At 39.9% G+C, this 24,514-nt stretch overlaps 1 protein-coding gene across 1 annotated transcript in view; it reads right to left on the reverse strand.

Annotated features, from left to right (window-relative positions):
* Positions 1 to 24,514, reverse strand: part of ITIH5 (inter-alpha-trypsin inhibitor heavy chain 5) — an 83,369-nt gene that overhangs the window by 53,096 nt on the left and 5,759 nt on the right. Inside the window, exons 2-5 of the mRNA XM_058532855.1 lie at positions 17,317 to 17,361; positions 4,358 to 4,521; positions 3,376 to 3,477; positions 455 to 705 (exon numbers count right to left, since the gene is read on the reverse strand). Coding sequence (XP_058388838.1) covers positions 455 to 705; positions 3,376 to 3,477; positions 4,358 to 4,521; positions 17,317 to 17,361 — 562 coding nt within the window. The remainder of the gene's footprint in view (positions 1 to 454; positions 706 to 3,375; positions 3,478 to 4,357; positions 4,522 to 17,316; positions 17,362 to 24,514) is intronic.

Genomic DNA, 24,514 nt, shown 5'->3' on the forward strand with positions numbered 1-24,514 from the left:
AGGTCCGCACTTGGGATCCAGACCCACAAACCACTGAAGCAGAGTGCCGAACTTAACCACTATGCCATGGGGCCGGCCCTGCTGAATTGTTTTTATAACTATATTTTACTAATCATGTCTGTAAGGTTGAATATTTAGGATGATGGAACGTTTTTCCTACTACAAATATCATCAAGCAGGTTCATACACAAACATTCCCAATATTCTAGCTATTTCACTAGGTTAGATTCCCAGAAGTGAGATTCCTGTGTCAAATGATTTAAACATTTTTAAATCTCCTGATGGAGCCTGGCTTTAAAAAACCAAAATTGTACAGGGCACTGCCTTTGTTGTGTTGCCGTCTTTCAGATTCCCGCAAACTCTCAGGGCCTTTGTTGAAGGGGCACTATCTGCTTCATAGATTCCTCTAAAGCCACCACTGAAGATCTGAGGACGTCCAGCCCACATCACTCACCTTCCCCGCGCCTGCTGCCCTTCTGCCTGCTGTTGTGTAGTGGCAGCACCTCCAGTGATGCGATGCCCGACTTCTCCAGAATACTCACTTCCACCGTCAGCCGCCCCACCAGCTGCTGGGGTCGCACGCTGATCACGTGCTCATACTTCCCAAGCCGCCTCTGCAGCAGCTCTTCGTAACTGAGGAGGAAGGCAGCTTTGTCCTTGCTGGGAATCACCACTGAGGCTCTGAAGGTTTCCGTCCCCTTCTCCCTGGAAGGAAGAGGAAAGCGAGCTCAGGGTTGGTGGAGACACCAGCCAGACTCTCTCAGTGAGAGTGCTTAGAAAGGAAAAATGAGAGTTAGTGTTGGGAGGAAAAGTAAAGGCCTGCACTAGAGGAAGGTTACAGAGGTTCAAAGAATACCAAAGGGGAGAGGACTCACAGACTACTGACCCTCCTACCTCTCCCTGAGTCAGGCCCAAGGGGGCAAAGGGGAAAGGGGACCCTGAAATAGGTGAACTGCTGGAAAAGAGAGCTTGGGGGTCAAGGTGTGAATTGCATTCTCCTCTTTGCAGGCATGGCCAAACGAACCCGACATTTTACCTAACTGTAAAATAGCTACTACATTAGGTTTTTACAACTTGGTAAAGTCTGGTGGATGTGTTTAGAGGGAAGGGTAAGGAATAAAGGATTGTCAAGTATATAAAAATACAAACCATTCCACCAAATGCTTTCAGTACTTGGAATGAAGGTTTGCTGATTCAAGATGGTGGACCCACCATCAAAGGAATAATAAAAGATTAAACCAAAGGAATAAGACTGGTAGGGGCAACCACCAGTGGGTAGGACATTTCAACACGTTTCTGGAAGACTTGGGGAATTCAGTAGAGCAAGAACTCTGCAGCTCAGACTATGTAAGGAGGGACCGGAGCAAAGGAGAATGCAGACTCTCAGAAAGACTGCATGTTCTGGTTGAGCAGGACACCACAAAATGGGAGTGAGAAGGAAGATCAAATGCAGAGAGAAGACTTCCAAGTCCATATATGAAGGAACGACTAAGACGGTAGGCTTCCTACACTCCTCTTTCCCAGAGCTGGAAAGAGACACATGTATTAAGATGGAAAATTTTCACTGAGAGCTAGGCAGAAGGAAGGAAAAAAAGACTGACACCTGAACCCACTATTGTAAAATTTCAGAACATCAGGTACAGAAAACCCGTAAAAGGAATGGTCTTAGATCACATTAGATGCATCATCATGATACCGGGTGTTATCGGACACTGGAGCAGTGTCTTCAAAGTTTGGATGGTAAATTACTCTGAATCTTATATTCCCTACACAGTCAAAGTATGAATCAAGGTGTCAGAAAGTTTGCCTCTCACACACCCATTCTGAGGAAATTACTTCAGAATATACTCCAGCAAAGCAAAGGTGAAAACCAAGAAAGAGGAAGGTATAGAATACAAGATGTAATGAAACCAACCCAGAAGACAATGAAAAGAAATCCCAGGGTAAACATTAAGTGACAAGGCTGCAAAGCAAAGACAGTATTCCATTGATCCGGAGACATCCATTCTTTGTGTCTCCCAATCAGTGATGCCTCCCAATGGCTGTTGGCAATGACATGGATGTCACTGCTTGCAGAACCTTGGCCATAGATGTTCATTTAGTCACTATTTCAAATGAGTGATATGTCTTGCTAGATGTTAATAGTGACGAAATTTAGTTGTATCTCATTAAAAAAAAAAGACAATTAGAAACTCCAGGAAAAACAGAAATGTGTGTTGTGATCCAACTAAACTAAACTGTAGCAAGATTCTGAACAATTTATGAAGTGTAAGAAAAATAATCCTCATAAAGCCTACACCATTTTATCTAGATACTAAGACCATTTTTCTTCAACGGGAACAGATCACTTTTCTTCAAATAGGCTGGTAGAGAGGGAAATAGAATTGTAGTATACTAGGTGGCTCTGCAGTTAATGTTATTTATGTAGTCACTAAAAAGGAAATGCTATTTATTGGTTTTCAATGTTTAGATTCAGTTTGTAGACAAAACAAAGAATACAAATATTGCGACAGATCAGAATTTAAATGTTGATCACTCTGATAATGCAAAAGTAAATGATTAGGTAAGAAAAGATGGGTACTGGGGATGGAAAAGGAGACGTGGGGTGAATTGAAGAAGAGGAAATATTATCATTTAAGATAGCAGGGCTGGGGCCGGCCCAATGGCATAGTCATTCAGTTCGCGTGCTCTATTTCGGCAGCCCAGGGTTTGCAGGTTTGGATCCCGGGCGTGGACCTACACACCACTCATCAAGCCATGCTGTGGCAGCATCCCACATACAAAATAGAGGAATATGGGCACAGATGTTAGCTCAGAGCTAATCTTCCTCGGCAAAAAGAGGAAGATTGGCAAAGGATAGTAGCTCAGGGCCGATTTTCCTCACCAAAAAAAAAAAAAGATAGTAGGGCTAATCTAAGAAGGTATAACTGCTTAAATTGATGGAAGAAGAAGGAATAATAATGTAAAAATTTGGAATGCAGAGGGAAAGTAGGAATATTGTAAATATGCTAACTCCTCTTTCTTCACAGCAGAGAATCAACGGATAATGCCTGATTTTTATCAAGAAATTTTTAAAAAGCAAGACTATCATAATATTTAGAGTGAGGGATGTAACTACAAAAAAAATACAGAAATATTAGAAGTGGATGTTTTTAGGAAGTGAGAACTGGGGAATGGGAGTGGTAAATGTTCCTTTTGATTATAAATCCTTATCTACTATATTGTTAATCAGGTATATTTAATTATTTACCATTATGATAAAAATAAAAAGATTACTTGAAGGAAGGGAAGAAAACAAGATGGCTAGGCAAAGAGATAGAAAATGTGACACTTTGCTGAAGTGGATATTTAATTCCTTCATTAAGTGGCACTCACCCATAATCTTCTGTGGTTTTATTCCTTTTCTCTTTCACCTTATCACCATTTCTCTTTGCTTTCTCTGTAATTTCTCCCTGATACACCTGGTCTCCAATAAGCCTGAAATACAAGTGACAGCTGCATTACCAGCTCGCAGTTCCAAGACAAATTCAAACACGGATCTCATAACCACAACAACCCTAGAAAATATTTTTATTTGCCTTTCGGATATGCAGAAAGAATGCATTCCAGACTGGGGCACTACCCTTGAATCATTTGTTTCATTCTAGGGCAATTTTCCAAATGGTAAGACCCAACCCATGATGCCTCTGTGATTCTCCAGGAACAAATCAGAAGATCTGCTCAAAGAAACTTCCATGAAGATCACCAACTTGAATCTTGCCCAGACCTAAAATTAAACCCAAACACCTATTTTATGTAACTTTACCTCTTAGTTCAGAAGAAATATACTCTATCTAGTATATCAAAAGTTTCATGCCGTTTCATCCCTCAGATCTCAACGTAAACACTGCCTCCTCTGAGCCACCTCCCTGATTTCCCTACTTAAATGAGCCCCTCTCAATCTGAATTGCCATCTTTACAGCATTCGCTACTGTCTGAAGTTATCTCTTACTGATTTGTTTACTTATTTATTGTTTCGCTCACTGGACTTTCTGAAGCAGAGCAACATTGTCTTTTTCATAAAAGTAGACCAATCACCTGGAAGAGTACCTGGCCCAGAGTGGGCACTCATTTGTTGGAGGCAAAGAAGGAGGAACGGAAGTAAGGAAGGAGAGAAGAGAGGAATGGAATGAAAGAAGAAATCATGGAAAGGAGGAAGGAAGGGAGGGAAGGAATCAAGCTTCTGACCCATATACCATCCACTGGGATATAAATTCTCACAGCCAAGGGGCTGCGGACCGCACATCATCTCAGGCTCACCCTGACCACCCCACGTGGAAATCTTCACTCCAGCGTCTCTGACTAGGGTGTCACCTACATAGTGAAGTTGGTGATGAAAGCTGAGGCTGGGATCTGCATCTGAAACCCAATTTCCTGGTCCTCAGACGCTCTATTCAGCATTCTGCAGGAAACCGTAGTGAAGGCATAACGGGAAATAATAGTGGACTTCACCGAGAATTCTGTCATCAAGGGTTTGGTTTTCTGTTGGAATTAAAAGACATGGTATTCTCAGTGATGCACGAAAGCAAGATTCAACCATTCTAGGGTAGGTGTGAGTCTTTTTTTCCATAAGAGAAATGCCCTTCAATTTGGGAGCCCTTGGCTTGTGATTCCTTTCTTCTTTCTTTGTCTTTGTCCCAATTTTCCCAGTTTTTCTTCCTCCACTTGTAAAACAACCATGGTTGAACAATCATTTCATGACAAAGAAGCAGATCCTTAACCCAACTTTAACAAATGAATACAGTTAAGATTTCCAATTTAACAAAGAATATACGTTGCTTAAATAATTGAATAAACTATTGGAATTTTAGAAGTAAAGTAGGTGAAGTATATAATACTTTTCTGGTATAAACTTTTAGATCACATTGATAGGATCACTGAATTGATCAAAACCTCAGAGCATGCATAAAGAAATTCTCATATTTCCAAATTAATTTCAATATCCACTTAGAGAAACTATACTTTGGGGCTTTCCCATTTGGATTACAATCACATTATTGTAAAATGGGAATAAATACTGAGCTCAAGAAAGTACTTAGGGAATTAGAACCCAGAAAAAGGAAAATTCTATACTAACTACATTTATCTCCAGAAGTTTGGATGGCACAAATTTAAAAGCTGGCTAAAACCATTCAGTGTTTTTCCTAGCCTTCACGACAGTGCTACATCTGATAACAGCTGGTAGCAGAAGCTGAAGAAGTAAAGAAACATTAACCAGGAAAGCCTGTTAACAGTGATTCTCCAGCTCCAGGAACTGGCTAAGGACTAATATGCTACAGGCATGTTATGGACTGGATGTTTCTGTCCCCTCAAAAGTTATATGTTGAAGCCCTAACCCCCAATAGGGTGGTATTTGGAGATAGGGCCTTTGGAGGTGAGTAGGGTTACATGAGCTCATGAGGGTGGGGCCTTCATGATGGGATTAGTGCCCTTATAAGAGGAGACACAAGAGAGCTTGCTCTTGCTCTCCACGCATGTACACAGAGAAAAGGCCATGTAATCGAGAACTTGGCCATCTACAAGCCAGGAAGGAGAGTCCTCATCAGAAAATGAACCCTGCTGGATCTTGATCTTGGACGTTGCAGCCTCCAGAAGAGTGAGAAAATAAATTTATTTTTTTAACCCACCCTGTCTATCGTGTTTTCTTATGGCAGCTGTAACTAAAACAAGGTATTATCCCATTAGTGTCTTGGGACAGAAATATGAAGTAGATGCTTTTATTCCCATTTCAGAGATGAAAGGAAGTCAGGTGAGTGAGGTTACGTATCGGCCTAGGCCAGCATTAATGGAATGGGATGTGAACTCAATCCCATTGCTCCAAAGTCCACCCATTATGCTAGGCTGCCTGGTGGCTCTCTGTGGGCGTGTCTTCCTCATCTTTGTGCACTCAAACCCCAGCAAGTCTTTAGCCCACAGCAGGCTCTCAACAAATGCTGAATGGAACCAGGTTACCCTGATAGAACTCTACCCTCTCCTGTTGCGATTGTCCTACCGTTGATGTTTTATTCAACCTTCATCTGCTTTTTAAACTTGTTTTAGAGTCTTAAGCTAGTTTTCAAAATAGCTATAAGGGGATGACCTGTTGATATCAAGGTATATTGCTCCTGTGATATACAAAGGTGATGGCAAACCCTGTTCCAAGAGAGTTACCACAGAGGGTTGTTCTATTTAAACAAACATTTAAACATTTCAGTCAAACCATGCTCTTCACAGCAAACCACAAGAAGCTGAGGAGATCTTTTATATGATGTAATAGAGAGGCAGGACTGAGACTTCTTCAATGCAAAGCATATCTGAGAACACACCCACCACCCACAAGAGCATGGGCTGTGAGGAGCAGAGCCAAACACAAGAGTGAGGCCAGAGAACAGGCGAGTGCTGGGTGCAGAGGTCTGGGGACCATACATCAGTGTGGCTGAACTTCCAGTCTTGGTGACCCAAAAGGATTTAAAAAAATGGGAACAGGCCTTGGAAAAATGTTAAGGGAATGTGTGTCTTTCCTAGAATGTCGGAAAGAGATAAGCCTATAGAGTGTAGTGAAGTAATGATCAAACAGAAAAAAAAATCTAAACATATTTGAAAGATTTTCACCTATAAGAGGAAAAGAAGTTCCCCAATTTGGTCTGGGAAGGAATTATGTCAAAGCAGTGGTTCTCAAAGTGTGGTCCCTGGGCCAGCAGCATCAGCGTCATCAGGAAACTTGTTAGAAATGCCGAATCTCAGACTCCATCCCAGACTTAGAGAATCAGAAACTCGGGATGGGGCCAGCAATCTACGTTTTAACAGGCCCTTCAAGTGATTCTGATGTATACTCAAGTTTGAGAACCACTATTTTAAAGGAATATAACGAGGTGGGCCTCTTTGTATATTTCTTCATCTGTAGAAGGAAAGGGCTTGAGTAAATCACTAAAATTACATCCACTTCTGAGATCCAAGGATCTAAGGCAAAGCCAAATGTAAGGAGCAAAACCTTGGGTTTTACGAAATTATCCCTGAATTCACAAATAATTGATCGTAGAATATTCTTTATGAAAATCTAGTCTTTTTAGGACAAAATCTGTCTCTCTCCCCAGGAGGGATACGGATTAAAAAGAGATTCCAGATGTGGTTTAACCAAATGCTTCTGTTAAATGATCTCATTAAGAACAATTAACAGGTTTCAGTAAGGACAATGAGGATTAGGCTGGGGATGGTAATGGTAATGATCTTAACAGCACAACAGTGTTGGGCTTTTTTTTTAATTAAAATTTGTATCTCATCATCTTTCAAAAAAGGAACTCTAAGATGCATAAAACCATGAATTGAGATGAAGTGTTTTACTTTGACTTATGTTATTTCTGGACTAGGTTTTCTTCCTAAATTATCCTTGTTTAAACCTATTCTTATGTCTCCAAATCTGAGCCGACGTACATCACATGGCTCATAGCTGTGCTTATGCGAATTTGTGAAGGTCTAAAATACCATTGCACACAACTCTAATGTCTATAGATGCATTGGGAAGTAAAGAGGAATCGATGCTTAAAAAAAAAATCCCGTGAACTCAGAAAATGCTAGCTATCATTCTCTGCTCTATTTAAAATTTAAACCAGTTTTTAAAAAACTATCATATGCACATGATGAAAACTTCAAATGACACAGAATGTAAAATAAGAAGTAAGAGTCTCCCTCCCACTGCCAAGCCTCAGTTCCATTCCCCAGAGGGGAATACTTAACAGTTTTTGGTATATCCTTCTATAAATACATAGCGTATCGATTTGCTTTAATTTCTCCTAATGATATAGAGTGTTCACCTTTCTTTATCTGTATATGTTCCGGTTATCTAAGGCTGTAAAACAAATCACTCTAAAACTTAAGGTTAAAAACAACAGCATTCATGGTATTTTCTCTCATGGTTTCTGTGGTTAGAGATTCTAGAACAGCTTGGCTGGGGGGCCTGGCTCATTTGCAGTCACACGGTGGCTGAAACTGGAAGAGTGGGCGGCTGGAGCAGCTCAGGGCCAGCGGGCATCTCCCCATGCCATGTTGTCCCAGGGCCCCTCTACTTGGTCCTTCCACATGGGCCAGCTCAGGCTAACTCACAGCATGGGCTACCTCACACAGTCGTCAGTTGGACGGATTACATGGTAGCTAGGGGCTGCACAAGTGCGTATTTCCCAACAGCGAGGTGGGAAGCTATATCCCATTTTATGCCCTAACCTTCAAAGTCACATAGCATCACTTCTACCATACTCTACTGGTCCAAACAGTCACAAAAGCACACTCATTGTCAAAAGCAGAGCATACAGACTCTATCTCGATGGGAGGAGTGGGGTATCAATGTGCCGCCATCTTTGGAAAACGCAATCTGCCATTGTACCAACAGATCTATCTCATTCTTTTTTTAACGGCTGCACAGTATTTCTTTTTACAGATGCATTATATTTTAATTAACCAGTTCCCTATTGTCCATCAACCCTTTATAGCTATTTTTCATTATTGTTTGAAACTCCCTTTGGACACCCCCTGTTCTCTGATTCATCTACACCAGGGGTGGGCAAACTACCGCAAGCAGGCCACAGGGTTTTGTAAATAAAGTTTTAATGGAACATAAATTTGTTTATATCCATTAGTTTACATATTGTCTGTGGCTACTTTTCTGCTACAATGCAGAGTAGTTGAGTAGTTATCTAATTGTGACAGAGACTGTAACCAGCAAAGCTTAAAATATTTACTGTCTACTCCTTTAAGAAAAAGTTTGCTGATCCCTGGTCTGCACTATTTAAACAGATAAGGCCCTGATATCAGTCATTCACATATCTTTACTGATTGGTATGTTTTAGGAAGAGATCTCAAATTACATAGCCCACAGACATTTTTGTGTGTGTGTGAGAAAGATCAGCCCTGAGCTAACATCCATGCTAATCCTCCTCTTTTTGCTGAGGAAGACCGGCTCTGAGCTAACATCTATTGCCAATCCTCATCCTTTTTTTCCCCCAAAGCCCCAGTAGATAGTCGTATGTCATAGTTGCACATCCTTCTAGTTGCTGTATGTGGGACGTGGCCTCAGCATGGCGGGAGAAGCGGTTCATCGGTGCATGCCCGGGATCCGAACCCGGGCCGCCAGTAGCGGAGCATGTGCACTTAACCACTAAGCCATGGGGCTGGCCCCCATAGACATTTTTATTTGACTTGCGCAATCTTTTAAAATTTTTCAAGTTTAGGTGACAATATTTAAAAATTGGGGAAGTTCCATAAAAATCCATAATGCCCATTCTCTTGAAAAACAAAGTGGGGCAATTCTGGCTACACATTCCCACATGACCATATGCTGCTGGCACTAATGGTGGCTGCTACTTTAGATCAGACCCATGTCCCATGCCTCCAGCTCCCCAGGCCCTACCAATCCCAGTTGTCTCATTAAGACTGAAAGTAAGTAGCCATTTTCATTGGAATTTTTCCTTTTTCCAGCCTATTTCACTCATTGATGTTTTCTGTTCTACTAGATTAAAAGAGGCCACAATTTGTACACCTATATTCATAGCAGCATTTTTCACAATAGCCAAAACATAGAAACAACTCAAGTGTCCGTCGACAGATGAATGTATAAACAAATGTGGTCTACACACACAGTGGAATATTATTCAACCTTAAAAAGGAAAGATATTCTGACACATGCTACCACATGGATGAACTATGAGGACATTATGCTAAGCGAAATAAATGGATGACAAAAGGTATGATTCCACTTATATGAAGTACCTAGAATAATCAAATTCATAGAGACAGAAAGTAAAACAGTGGTTTCCAGGGGCTGGGGGAGGAGGGAATGGAGAGTTATTGTTTAATGGGATTAGAGTTTCAATTATGCAAGATGAAAAGAGTTCTGGAGATGGATGGTGGTGACGGTTGATGACAGTGTGAATATAATTAAAAGCACTGAACTGTACATTTTGAAATGTTAAGAAGGTAAATTTTATGTGTATTTTACTACAATAACAAAAGAAATTGAAAGAAAATAATAATAATTTTTTTTAAATGGCCACAAATTCTTCACTTCTCCTGCCATTGAGAGGCAGAGTTTAATTCATTTCCTTTTCAATCTGAGCTTAGTGACTTGCTTCACCTATAGAACCCACTGGAAATGATGTTCTGGAACTCTGAGGCCGGGTCACAAGAAGCCACACCACTTTCATCCAGGTCTTTCGGAACACTCTCTCTGGAGGCCCTGAGTCACAATTTGGAGGGGCCATGTGGAGGCACTGCAATCAGCTGTGGCCACTGAGCCCAGCTGCAGCCATTCCTGCCAAGGACCCAACACGTGAGTGAAGTCATAGTGAACCCTCCAGATCAGCCTGTCTGCCAGCTGAACACCACTGAGAGACTTCCATCAACATCATGGGCAGAAGAATCACTCCGCTGAGCCCTGCCCAGATCCCGGCCCCACAAATGGCATAACAATAAAATAGTTGTTGCTTTAAGCCACTGAGTTGGGGGGAAGCATTGTATACAGCAAGAGAAACTGGAACATCTGCCTAGTCTCTTTAAACACTTGAGTTTGCAACCCTACTTTAGTATATCTTGCACTTGAGTTGGATTTAGTCATTTTGTTAGTTGTTTCGAACTCTACGCTATTTCTGATCTCTACGCATTTTGTTTCGTGAACTAGACTTCTGCATATTGGAAATACCCTTGAAATTCTATTGGAAGAAGTTACAGTATAAATTATAAACACAAGATATAAGGAATAACAGACTCTAGGGGCTGGCCCGGTGGCCTAGCAGTTAAGTTCGCGTGCTCCACTTCGGTGGCCCGGGGTTCACGGGTTCAGATCCTGGATGCGGACCTACACATCGCTCATCAAGCCACGTGTGGTGGTGTCCCAAATACAAAATAGAGGAAGATTGGCACAGATGTTAGCTCAGGGACAATCTTCCTCAAGCAAAAAGAGGAAGTTTGGCAACAGATGGTAGCTCACAGCCAATCTTCCTCACCAAAAAATAAATAAGAGACTCTTATGTCCAATTCCCTTGCTTTACCAGCGTCGGCCAAAGTAGTTTTCTTCCCCAGGTCACACAGGTAGGAGGGAATCAATCCAGCGTGGAATCTGGAGTCCCTGACTGCCAATCCTGCCTCTTTCGTAAAAGGATTCCAGACACAGCCTGGCCGTTCAAGGCTTTCCACAGCGATGATTGTGACATAGCCAATAAAACACAGACCTCCAAAAGAATACTAAATATAATTCAGTTGTTGCTGCTGATTCAAAAGTCACCTGTGCTGAGTCAAAAGGTTCACAGGTGACTTTTATTTTATTATTTAATGGATAATAGTTATCATCCATTAAATTGTGAACATTTGAGATGTAGGACATTAAGCTGAATCCATTCTGCACTGCGGTCATATTCTGACATTTCCGAAAATTCCTCCCAATAACTTATGACTTATCACTCACTTGTCACTCTTTTACATAAGAACAGAGTGCTAAGAGGGAGAAAACTTGGTAAGTTCACATCTTAGATAAACGAAGCGTACAGCTCTCACTACGTAGCATTCCAAATAAAATTTACTCCTTCAGCGGCGGGTCTCTGCCCAGCACTATTTTAAAAATCATTAAAAGTCTTCTTCTCTTGGTACCCTTAGGACTATTTTGGATGCCTTGTTGATTTGTTCTTATTTATGAGATAATTATCAATTATAACTTCATTGAACTTAAATGTGAAAATGAGAAGACATCTGACAAAATACTAAGTTTAACAACTATGGTATCTTCTTTTGCCTTAAATTAAGATTATGGATGTAGCAGAATTTTCCACACTATTACACCAAGAAGAGGAAAAACGGTTTATGGGCCCAAGAGACAGGCTTATAAAAGTTTTAAGAAACTATTTTAGTTTGCCTGCTTCTGCCCCGTTACTGTTTCCCATAGGAGCCCCTGCTGTCACTTACACATCAGGGCACTTGCCTTTCTGTTACAGCGCTCTGGGTCCACAATCCACCGACATCAGTCATGCGCAAATCCATCCCCCACCCCCTAAGCTACCCATCCCTTACCCCTCCCCCACTAGACTGCAGACACGTGGAGAACAGCGACCATGGCTTATTCCTGGTTTTTTTTTACCCACAGCTCTCAGCATAGAGTAAAACTCAACAACATTTGTGGCATTGAATTGAATTTTCTGAATCTTGAACAATTAAAGAAAAATATGTATATGCCCAGAAAAGGAAATGGTAATAAATTAGTATTTATTAAGCACTGTAGACTAAATTCTATGAAGAATTGGGAAGAAATGTTACTCATGGTTCCTTGTCTCAAGACACTTATGATCACATTGGGAAGAAAGTGCAAAAAATATAAAGCAACATAGGAAGATATGGGGATACGTGTGTGTGTGTGTGTGTGTGTGTGTGTGTATTGTCAGCCTTGGTGGTCTAGTGGTTAAGATTCGGCACTCTCACCGCCACAGCCTGGGTTTCTTTCCCAGTCAGGGACCCACACCACCCATCTGTCAGTTGTCATACTGTGAGTTGCTGTGATGCTGAAAGCTCTGCCACCAGTATTTCCAATACCAGCAGGGTCACCCAGGCTGGACAGGTTTCTGTGGAGCTTCGAGACTAGGAAGAAGGACCTGGCCACCCACTTCCGAAAAAACCGGCCATGAAAATCCTATGAATAGCAGCGGAGCATTGTCTAATAGAGTGCCAGAAGGTGAGAAGATGGCACAAAAAGACCAGGCAGTGATCCGCTCTGCCGTCCACAGGGGTGCTAGGAGTCAGAACCCACTCCACAGCACTAACAACATATATATATATTTCTTTTTTACTGATTGACTATAAGACCTTTCAGTTTTCAGAAGAAAGAGAAGTGAGTGAGGTCTGTAAAAGTAAGAAAAGGTTCTTAAATAGATGCAGAGTTTGTATGTAGTGAAAGAGAACAAAAGGAACATTCTAAAAACACAAAAGACACGGAAGTAGGACTGAACCATATCACATACCTGGAACAAGAAACAGAGAGAGCAGTTTAATTAGAAAGATGGGTACATTGTGAAAAGAATATTGGGCAGGTACACAAAACTGTCAGGAAATGAACAACCCCAAAAGCCAAGCACAGAACTTGCAACGGCAGAGGTTCATGAAAATGTGTCATAAAAGGAAGGATATACAACAGTTGCCTCAATTTTTCCCAATGCACCGTTCTTAAAAATCCAACGTGCTTTCCATATTTATATTTAACTCATTATTTCATTTGGGGATGTCAACTGGAAAACAGGGGACAAAAATCAAGTCTTCCTGTGGCAATAATTTCTTCATTCTTTTTCCTACAAAGGCTCAACAGACGGAAAAGCAGTTTGAGGCAGGGAGTGTCTTAATTAGCTGCTCAAGGGACCAAAGGTTTCTGTGTGACTCATGTGAGTCACTTAAAAATCAAGCCACCCAGAGGATGTCCTGAATTACCCAAGATGCCATCTGGAAATGTTATGAGGAGTGTTTGCAACGAAATGTAACTGAGAAACGTTTGCAACGGCATTTGCCAGAACCCAGGCCTCTTCTCAGAAGATTAACCTTTTATTGTTTTATTCTGGTTTATTAGAAGAACAATGTGGTGACCATTAGAAGAATTAATTTTGGAGGTGGTAGAGAACCTTAGAAATCATGTAACTCTGCTCCCCTTCACTTTACAAAGGAGAAAGCTGATGCCTGGTTGTTGGCTGACTCCAGGTCCAGAGATCTTTACTAAACCTTAATGCCTCTCCTTTCTGAGAAAAACAACATAGCCCACGTTGTTATTACACAAAAAGAAGACCTCCAGATAAGGCACCTCCTGAGTACTATATTAATCTCCTTGGGGAAATAATTTTATCCCTTTATAGACGGAAGGTGGCATCAGCTCTGAATTGCCTATTTGTGGTAATACATTCTACTTAGCAATATTTCGCTACATTTAGAAGAAAGGAAACATAAAATGCAATTAACACCTTTATGTAGGAAAAACTCCCCTCTATACACCTTCCCAAAAGGACAAACCACGATGGTTAGAGTTGGGAGTAGGGAGACAGATGCATATATAATGCTGCCTGCTGTATTGACTATATTTTCTTTTTTTCTATTTTCTAGATGCTCTGGCATTTGGGGCCTTGATTCTGGAGAGTCTGTCTCTACCAGGGCTAGCTAATTCCTAGAGATAGCAAACGACTCCCCTGCAAGCACGCCTTTGATATTCAGCCAACCAGTCCAGAGCCCACACTCCCCAACTCTCACACCCCAGGTCAATATTCCCCCTGCCGTGAATCACCCCAGGGCCAGGTGTCGAACAACTAGGAAACACTATTATAGCCCAGAGCCTGCCAAAATTATTCAAACTATCCAATCCTAAGCTTACTTGCCATACCTAACCTGACTCACCAACTCCTTCCGAGAAAACTCTAATAAAGGCTCTGGGCCATGCTCTCCTCATTGCCCCTTGTGCCTTACGACTGACCCTGATGCTTCCCCATGTGGCCCTGAGTGGTGTGCCATGCATCCTGTTCCTAGGGATCTGTGAGTATAAACTTCCTTCATGACGATCATTTCCATGTCTATGTGTCTTATCACATCTGTTTAAAACAAATCCTGATTACAAATTTTAGAAGACCTGCTATGAGGAGATGCCAAGACACAGCCCCCTGCCATCGGGAGTTAAACGATGAGAGTGAATTGTTTTAGCAAAACCAAACCAGTATCTGTTAAGCACCATGGAGACTCAGACACAAAGATAGCCATGCTTTTCAAACTATGAACATTTTTGTATATGTGATGCCAGAGAGCATCATAAAAAGAGTATCTAATTAATTCAGAATAAAATCGAGCAAATTCCTGTGGTCCATGAGCTGGCAGTGATAGCAAAGTACCCACTGTTGCCACCCTCATTCTATTCGTTAATTAGAGAACATTCAGAGACCTTCAGATGAGTGTGGTATGGCTAGAGCACAAAATATAAGGAGACTCACAGGGTAAACTGAGGCTTCAGAGGCAGGCAGGAGTCAGATCACACAGGGCCTTATATGTCCTCGGAACTAATCCTACAGATGATACCAAGTCGTCGAAGACATTAGCAAAAGAAAACAATGCAGCACGCTTACTGCTGGAAAGATCATTCTGGTACTGGTTAGACGGCTAAACAAAATTCATGTTAAAAAAGCCTAATACATGTGAAAGTGAGACTTTTAAAATTCAAAGAGATTTCTAAGGAAATCTAAGCAATTACATAAACAGTCTAAGCCAAATGGTCAAGAAAATCTTTGTAACCAAGAATGAAAATTCAGAGGCTGTAAAGAAAAGATAAATTTATTTATGTATTTATTACTCAGGAACTTAAGACTTTTATATGGCAAATATACCATAAACAAAGTAAGTAGACAAATGACATTTAGGGGAGAACTCTTCCAATTCAGAAGACAGAACTATCTGTAACATACAAAGATCTCCGACACACTGACAATTAGGAGATAAAAAAACACAATAGAAAAATGGGCACAGGACCTGAAAAAAAACCAGTTCACAGAAGATCTACTCTGAATGGCCAATAAATGTGTAGAAAAAGTCCAAACTCATAAGTAGTCAAGTAAATGCAAGTTAAAGGAACAATGAAATATCACTTTATATCTAAAAGATGGACAAATCAAAAAGAGTAGTTGTATCTTTGCATAAATGTGCATGTTCATCACTGCTGATAGAAATGGAACTAACAAAGATAGTATTAGGAGTAAGAGTATTCCAAAGTAGTCTGACAACATCTATCAAGTGTCTATGTCCTTTGATCCAGTAATCCCCCTACTGAAAATCTAGGCCACAGAATCAAAAGCAACCACATAATAGAATAAACAAAAAGTTTTTTGCAGCATTATTTATAGGTGCCCAAGAAATGGAAACAAATTGAAATCTCATCAATAGTAGAATGCTTAATAAATTACAGTGTGCCAACAACACGGAATATTTTTCACCATCTAAAAGAATGGACAGAGTGAGGCCAGGTGAGGTATTGTTGCATGAAAATAATAAGAAATATATATATAATCAAGAAGGCAGTTTCGTGTATTCGTTAAGAGCACAGACTCAGAAGTCAGGCTGTTGGGATTCAAATCCTGGTTCCACCACCTCTTATCAATTCTAGCCAAGCCGAAATTGACAAGAATACAAGATCCCATTCCAAACAAAGATGGTAATGATCATGACGCTGGTCATGATAAACCCAGAATTGACTCAAACACCCACCAGGTATAGGGAGGCCTTGGATAAACGCCTTACCTTTGAGAAACTGCTGGAGAAGCCACACCCCAGAGCCTGAAGGCATGTCCCCACATTTTGATATGTCACTGCACACACAGTAGTAAGGAAGAACTGAGGTCATTTCAAATAAGCTCTCAGAGCTCTGGAACATTTGCCCAAGTTCCATCTGTTAGCCTCCAACATGCACGGAGAGCCTTGCCCAGCTTGCCTCACATGAAGTTTTAATCTACAAATGTGAATTCTTGGCTTGGTTTAGTTGTTTACTTCATGAGAAAGTCTTTATTTCTTGTGTAAGACCGTCATAAAAAAGTAAAAGTTACTTTAGGTGTTTTTTTTAAGAAGATCTTTGAAACTCCATACTTTGTCCTACACAAATAATCAGGTCTTTCGAGAAAGAAAAATCCACTTAAAGAAGACTTATAAAAGCTATGTTTTTCATATTTTCATATTAGAATTCTGCAAGCAACTTTGTAAGCTTTAGAGGAGCTGCAAGCAAAGCTAGTGCCTAGTTCAAAATACATAGAATATTGAAGTGTGGAAATTAATAAAAGAAACCTTAACTAAATTGGAGTGGGGAAAGCCTGTACCGGGACCTCTCACGGCCTATCACACATCCTCAATTACACAAAACAAGAAGAGACAAGCCCTTGCATCTTGAATAGGAAGTAAAATTATTTTACTACCGAAGGAAGATTTCTCTCCCTACCCAGCAAGAGCCCAGCCAATGAGAAATGCCACAGCTCAGCCAATGAGAAGCCATTGCTGCCCTGAAGTGTTACTTTGCCCCAATGGACTTTCCTTTACAACTGCGCCTCCCTATTCCCCTTCTTCTCTATAAAAGCAGCTCCCCTCCTTTGTTTGCTGGATTTGCCTATGGTTCACCATAGCATACACATCCCGAATTGCAATTATTTGCAATTCTTTGCTAATTTCGGCTATTCCCGAATAAACTCATGTTGAGCATACAATAACAGGCAAATTTGCTTTTTAAGTTGACAGAGGGAACAGACTTTTAAGATGTGCCATGAGTATACATACCAGTCTTTGCAACAGCCTGAGCTGCCTTGGGACCCTGAGTCCAACCTATAAAAAGAGAAGAGTCATGAAATATGATTGTGAGGACACTCTTAACGGAGTTATACGGGGGGGTTAAAGACAATTCAAATTCACAAAAAGGACTATCCATCCTGAAAAGCAGTTTTGATCTTTAATCAGGGAACTTGTGGGCCAGAATTAGAATTCACCCCTCTCAGACCTGGCTGACTGCTTAACCCATGATGTCACTCGTCATCCAAGTGTTCTTTTTTTTTGTGAGGAAGATCAGCCCTGAGCTAACATCCATTGCCAATCCTCCTCTTTTTCCCCCCCCCCCCCAAAGCCCCAGTAGATGGTTGTATGTCACAGTTGCACATCCTTCTAGTTGCTGTGTGTGGGATGCGGCCTCAGCATGGCCGGAGAAGTGGTGTGTCGGTGTGCGCCCAGGATCCGAACCCGGGCCGCCAGTAGCGGAGCGCGCGCACTTAACAGCTAAGCCACGGGGCCAGCCCATCCGAGTGTTCTTAAATCTGTTAGAGGAACATGGATGAAATGACAAGAACAAAGAGTTCATTAGAATATTTGTATTCTGTTTCATTTTACTTTGGGCTTGAAAATGAGCTCTTTGTTATTGTGCCTATTACAATGAGTAAACATGTTCAGCCTTACTCTAATGGGCTCAATTATTCAACTCAAAACTCCAGAAAACTCTAGAAGCAAAACTGAACTTACCTTGAATTTTCTTATTGTATTTTTTCTGGATGATATGCTATACTTTCCCATGTGCAGACGAGGGGTATGGGAAGGGGATAAAATGCTCATTTTAAAAAATCATATTAATTAACCAGCCAGTCTGGACTAAAAGTCCTAGCTGGTTATTGAACATTACTCATGGCAAGTCACTGTTTAAATAATAGGAGTGTTAACTACTATTGCTGTGAGTAATGAATTGTCCTTTCTGGAGAGCAATTTGACCATGTAGATCAAAAACCTGAAAAATATGCCTAGATTTTGTGCATATCTTTTTAAAACAGCTTTACGAGGTATAATTTACAAACAATAAAATTCATTCATTTAAAGTGCACAATTCAGTGTTTTTTATCATATTCACAGAGTTGTGCAACCATTGCCACAATCAATTTGGAACATTTTTATTATCCCAGAAGAAACCCTGTACCCCTTAGCTGTCACCTCCCTACCCCGGCCTTTCTCCGGGCACTAGGCAACCACTAATCTACTTGGTTTCTATGGATTTGCTCATTCGAGACATTTCATATAACTGGCATTATACAATATGTGGTCTTTTATGACTGGCTTTTGTCACTTAGCATAATCTTTTCAAGGTTCATCCATGTTGTAGCATGTATCAGTACTTGAATCCTTTTTATGTCTGAATAATATTCCATTGTATGGATAGACTACATTTAGTTTATCCATTCATCAGTTGATGGATGTTTAGGTTACTTCCACTTTTTGGCTATTATTTATAATGTCAAACAATCCAACAAGAGGATATAACACTTGTAAATATCTACGCACCCAATGTAGGTGCACCTAAATATATAAAGCACTTATTAACAGACATAAAAACAGAAATAGACAGTAACACAATAATAGTAGGGGACTTTAACACTCCACTTACACCAACGGATAGATCATCCAAACAGAAGATCAATAAGGAAACATTGGCCTTAGACGACACACTAGAACAGATGGACCTAGTAGATATATACAGAGCATTCCATCCAAAAACCGAAGAATACACGTTCTTTTCAAATGCACATGGAACATTCTCCAGGATTGATCACATATTAGGCCACAAAACAAGTCTCCATAAATTTAAGAAGATTGAAATAATACCAAGCATCTTTTCTGACCACAACGGTATGAAACTAGAAATCAACTATAGGAAGAAAATCAGAAAAGCCACAAATATATGGAGATTAAACAAAATGCTACTGAACAACGACTGGGTTAACGAAGAAATCAAAGAAGAAATCAAAAAATACCTGGAGACAAATGAAAATGAAAATACGACATGCCAGAATTTATGGGATACAGCAAAAGCGGTTCTAAGAGGGAAGTTTATAGCGATACACGCCTATCTCAACAAACAAGAAAAATCCCAAATAAACAATCTAACAATGCACCTAAAGGAACTAGAAAAAGAAGAACAAACCAAGCCCAAAATCAGTAGAAGAAGGGAAATAATAAAAATCAGAGCAGAAATAAATGAAATAGAGACCAAAAAAACAATAGAAAAAATTAATAAAACCAAGAGCTGGTTCTTTGAAAAGATCAACAAAATAGACAAACCTTTAGCTAGACTCACCAAGAAAAAAAGAGAGAAGGCACAAATAAGTAAAATCAGAAATGAAAGAGGAGAGGTTACAACAGACACCTCAGAAATACAAAAGATTATAAGAGAACACTATGAAAAGCTATATGCCAACCAATTCGACAATCTGGAAGAAATGGATAAATTCTTAGAATCATACAACCTTCCAAAACTGGATCAAGAAGAAGTAGAGAATTTGAATAGACCAATCACCAGTCAGGAGATCGAAACAGTAATCAAAAACCTCCCCAAAAATAAAAGTCCAGGACCAGACGGCTTCCCTGGTGAATTCTACCAAACATTCAAAGAAGACTTAATACCTATCCTTCTCAAACTCTTCCAAAAAATTGAGGAGGGGGGGAAGCTCCCTAACTCATTCTACGAAGCTGACATTACCCTGATACCAAAACCAGACAAGGACAACACAAAAAAAAGAAAATTACAGGCCAATATCACTGATGAACATCGATGCGAAAATCCTCAAGAAAATACTAGCAAATCGCATACAACAATACGTTAAAAAGATTATACACCATGATCAAGTGGGATTTATTCCAGGTATGCAGGGATGGTTTAACATTCGCAAATCAATCAACGTAATACACCACATTAATAAAATGAAGAACAAAAATCACATGATCATCTCAATAGATGCAGAGAAAGCATTTGACAAGATCCAGCATCCATTTATGATAAAAACTCTGAATAAAATGGGTATAGAAGGAAAGTACCTCAACATAATAAAGACCATATATGAGAAACCCACAGCTAATATCATCCTCAATGGTGAAAAACTGAAAGCTATCCCTCTAAGAACAGGAACCAGACAAGGATGCCCACTGTCACCACTCCTATTTAACATAGTATTGGAAGTCCTAGCCAGAGCAATCAGGCAAGAGAAAGAAATAAAAGGGATCCAAATTGGAAAGGAAGAAGTGAAACTGTCACTATTTGCAGATGACATGATTTTATATATAGAAAACCCTAAAGAATCCACCAGAAAACTTTTAGAAGTAATAAACGAATATGGTAAAGTTGCAGGATACAAAACCAACATACAAAAATCAGTTGCATTTCTGTACACTAACAACGAAGTAGCAGAAAGAGAAATTAAGAATATCATCCCATTTACAATTGCAACAAAAAGAATAAAATACCTAGGAATAAACTTAACCAAAGAGGTGAAATATCTGTACACCGAAAACTATAAAAAATTTCTGAAAGAAATTGAAGAAGACACAAAGAAATGGAAAGATATTCCGTGCTCTTGGATTGGAAGAATTAACATAGTTAAGATGTCCATACTTCCTAAAGCCATCTATAGATTCAATGCAATCCCTATCAAAGTTCCAACAACATTTTTCACAGAAATAGAACAAAGAATCCTAAAATTTATTTGGAACTACAAAAGATCCCGAATAGCTAAAGGAATCCTGAGAAAAAAGAACAAAGCTGGAGGTATCACACTCCCTGATTTCAAAATATACTACAAAGCTATAGTAACCAAAACAGCATGGTACTGGCACAAAAACAGACACACAGATCAATGGAATAGAATCGAAAGCCCAGAAATAAACCCACACATCTATGGACAGCTAATCTTTGACAAAGGAGCCAAGAACATACAATGGGGAAAAGAAAGTCTCTTCAACAAATGGTGTTGGGAAAACTGGATAGCCACATGCAAAAAAATGAAAGTAGACCCTTACCTTACACCATGCACAAAAATTAACTCCAAATGGATTAAAGACTTGAATGTAAGACCTGAAACTATGAAACTTCTGGAAGAAAACATAGGCAGTTTGCTCTTCCACATCGGTCTTAGCAACATCTTTTCAAACACCACATCTGACTGGGCAAGAGAAACAATAGAAAAAATAAACAAATGGGACTACATCAAAATAAAAAGCTTCTGCACAGCAAAGGAAACCATCAACAAAACAAAAAGACAACCTAACAATTGGGAGAAGATATTTGCAAACCATACATCTGATAAGGACTTAATCTCCAAAATACATAAAGAACTCATGCATCTCAACAACAAAAAAACTACCAACCCAATTAAAAAATGGGCAAAAGACCTGAACAGACATTTCTCCAAAGAAGATATACAGATGGCCAACAGACACATGAAAATATGTTCAAAATCACTATCAGGGAAATGCAAATCAAAACTACAATGAGATATCACCTCACGCCCGTCAGAATGGCTATAATTAACAAGACAGGAAACAATATGTGTTGGAGAGGATGTGGAGAAAAGGGAACTCTCATACACTGCTGGTGGGAGTGCAAACTGGTGCAGCCACTATGGAAAACAGTATGGAGATTCCTCAAAAAATCAAGGATAGAACTACCATATGATCCAGCTATTCCACTGTTGGGTATTTATCCAAAGAACTTGAAAACACCAATTTGCAAAGGTACATGCACCCCTGTGTTCATTGCAGCGTTATTCACAATAGCCAAGGCTTGGAAGCAACCTAAGTGCCCATCAAGGGACGAATGGATAAAGAAGCTGTGGTATATATACACAATGGAATACTACTCAGCCATAAGAAACGATGAAATCCAGCCATTTGTGACAACATGGATGGACATTGAGGGTATAATGCAAAGTGAAATAAGTCAGAGGGAGAAGGTCAAATACCGTATGATTTCCTTCATTAAGTAGTAGATAATAACAACAATAAACAAACACGTAGGGACAGAGATTGGATTGGTGGTTACCAGAGGGGAAGGGGGGAGGGAGGAGGGTGAAAGGGATAATTCCGCACATGTGTGTGGTGATGGGTTGTAATTAGTAATTTGGTGGTGAACATGATGTAGTCCATGCAGAAATAGAAGTACAATGATGTACACCTGAAATTTTTACAATGTTATAAACCAATGTTACTGCAATAAACAAAAAATTTAAAAAAAAAAATTTGCATAAACATCCACCTGCAAGTCTTTTGTTGGACATATGTTTTTATTTCCCACAGGTAGATACCTAGGAGTGGAATTCCTGGGTTGTATGGTAAAGTTAACTTTTAAGAAATTGCCAAACTGTTTTTCAAGGTGGCTATAACATTTTACATTCCCACCAGTATGCATGTCTTTTAGAAATTCTACTGACAGAAAAGTATTATAAGGGGGAAAAAATTAATAGAAAAAAATGAATGTACAAGAAAATTCTTTGCAACTTTTAAAATAATTGATAATAATTGGGAATAGCCTAAAATATCCTTTAAAAGTGGTTTGGTTAAATATATTATGATACACAGATTAATTAGAACACAACTATTGAAAATAATGACCTATATTTAGGATCTATATTTATTGGCACCAAAAATGTTCATTTTATTGGACTTCAGCGCTGTTCACCAAATATTTCTCTAGCTCTCTGCCAGAAGTATTGCATTTCCTGGCCCCCTTGTGGAAGGCAGGACCATGAGACTAGTTCAGGCCAATAATGTATGAGTGTAAGTAGCATTTGTCACTTCTGGACCAAGTATTTAGTTACAGATGTGCAATACTCCAGAACTGCCTTTTCTCTGGCACAGTGATTAGCAACATTTGAGATGGTAGCTGCTCCATCTAGCCCAAGTTCCTGAGTGACCACAACATGCATACTTGCTCCACTGCCAACCCAAGATGGACAAGTTGTGTAAGCAAGAAAAAAACGCTTGGTATATTAAGACATTGAGATTTGGGGGTTGTTACCACACCGTAGTGTAGCCTATCCTGACTGATATATTCATGACTCATTTTCAGGTGATTAAATCAGGTAAGAAAACACTGTTTCCTTAAACCTCATTTTTGTAAGTATAAGTGTTTGTATGTGACGAATGTACACCAAAATGCTAATGGCTATTACCTTTGGATGGTTGGATTACTTTTCTTTAACCTTTTCTGTATTACCTCACTTTTTGACAAATTAGCACGTACGACTTCCATAATAGAAAACAATAAAGATATTTCCATTTTGTAAACGAAAAGTATAACAGAAACTGTTTTAATCCCTGATCCCTCCCAAAAAATATAGAGATTGTAAATGGCCATTATAAGCCATTATAGAGCCTCCTATTCTATAGACCATGGACTAGAAAGAAATAGTACAGGATTTAGGTTGACATTCACCACCCCGACTCCAAATGAGAACCAATTACTAGGAGGACACAGGCTGTCCAAGGAAAGCCGTAATAAGCACCCTGGGAAGTTCTTCACCAGTGCTGCAGGTTTATTTCAGGCCTTTCCCTTCCTAAAATTGTGGAATAGGCTGGGGACCACTTAAAATAACTATGGTCAGAAGGAAAGCCCAGCCCCTCTCAGGTATTATGTTCTCTGGTTGATCTAAAGTATTTTCTTTGAAGTTTCCTCCTTTGTAAAATAGGTTTTCCAAGAACGTAAACAAGCCTTGAGGAGAACAAGAGAAGTCGGTTTTTCGTTTTTGAGATGACTATCTGACGTCTCAGGGGATCATGATGGCTCCACGTCAGTCCAAGTTTAAACTTAGACTGAACCAGAGTCAAAACTTCCTGGTACACACGGATTCCTGGTGCCACTAGGATTGGAAGTGGAAATGACACCAATGTCATCGTCATTGTTTTTAGTTAGGCATTCCTGATCCCTTTTACGGTTTGAGTGTTTTCCCATTGCCTTATAAGAATCGGGAGAGGGGTTTAAGGACCGATAAGTAACTGACTCCAGCTTAATATCAAGGACTGCCATGAATAGTAACCTTAGAGCTTGGGGCTCCAAATCACAGACTTAAGAGACGGCTCAGATAGGATTCTTTGCTCCTATGGAGCAGAGTTTATTTCTCCAGCATAGGAACAGAAGATGCCCAGACCATAGTATTTACTGAGAAATGTAAGCCAT

The sequence above is a fragment of the Diceros bicornis genome, chromosome 36 (assembly GCF_020826845.1).
Source record: "Diceros bicornis minor isolate mBicDic1 chromosome 36, mDicBic1.mat.cur, whole genome shotgun sequence".
Taxonomy (NCBI): domain Eukaryota; kingdom Metazoa; phylum Chordata; class Mammalia; order Perissodactyla; family Rhinocerotidae; genus Diceros; species Diceros bicornis.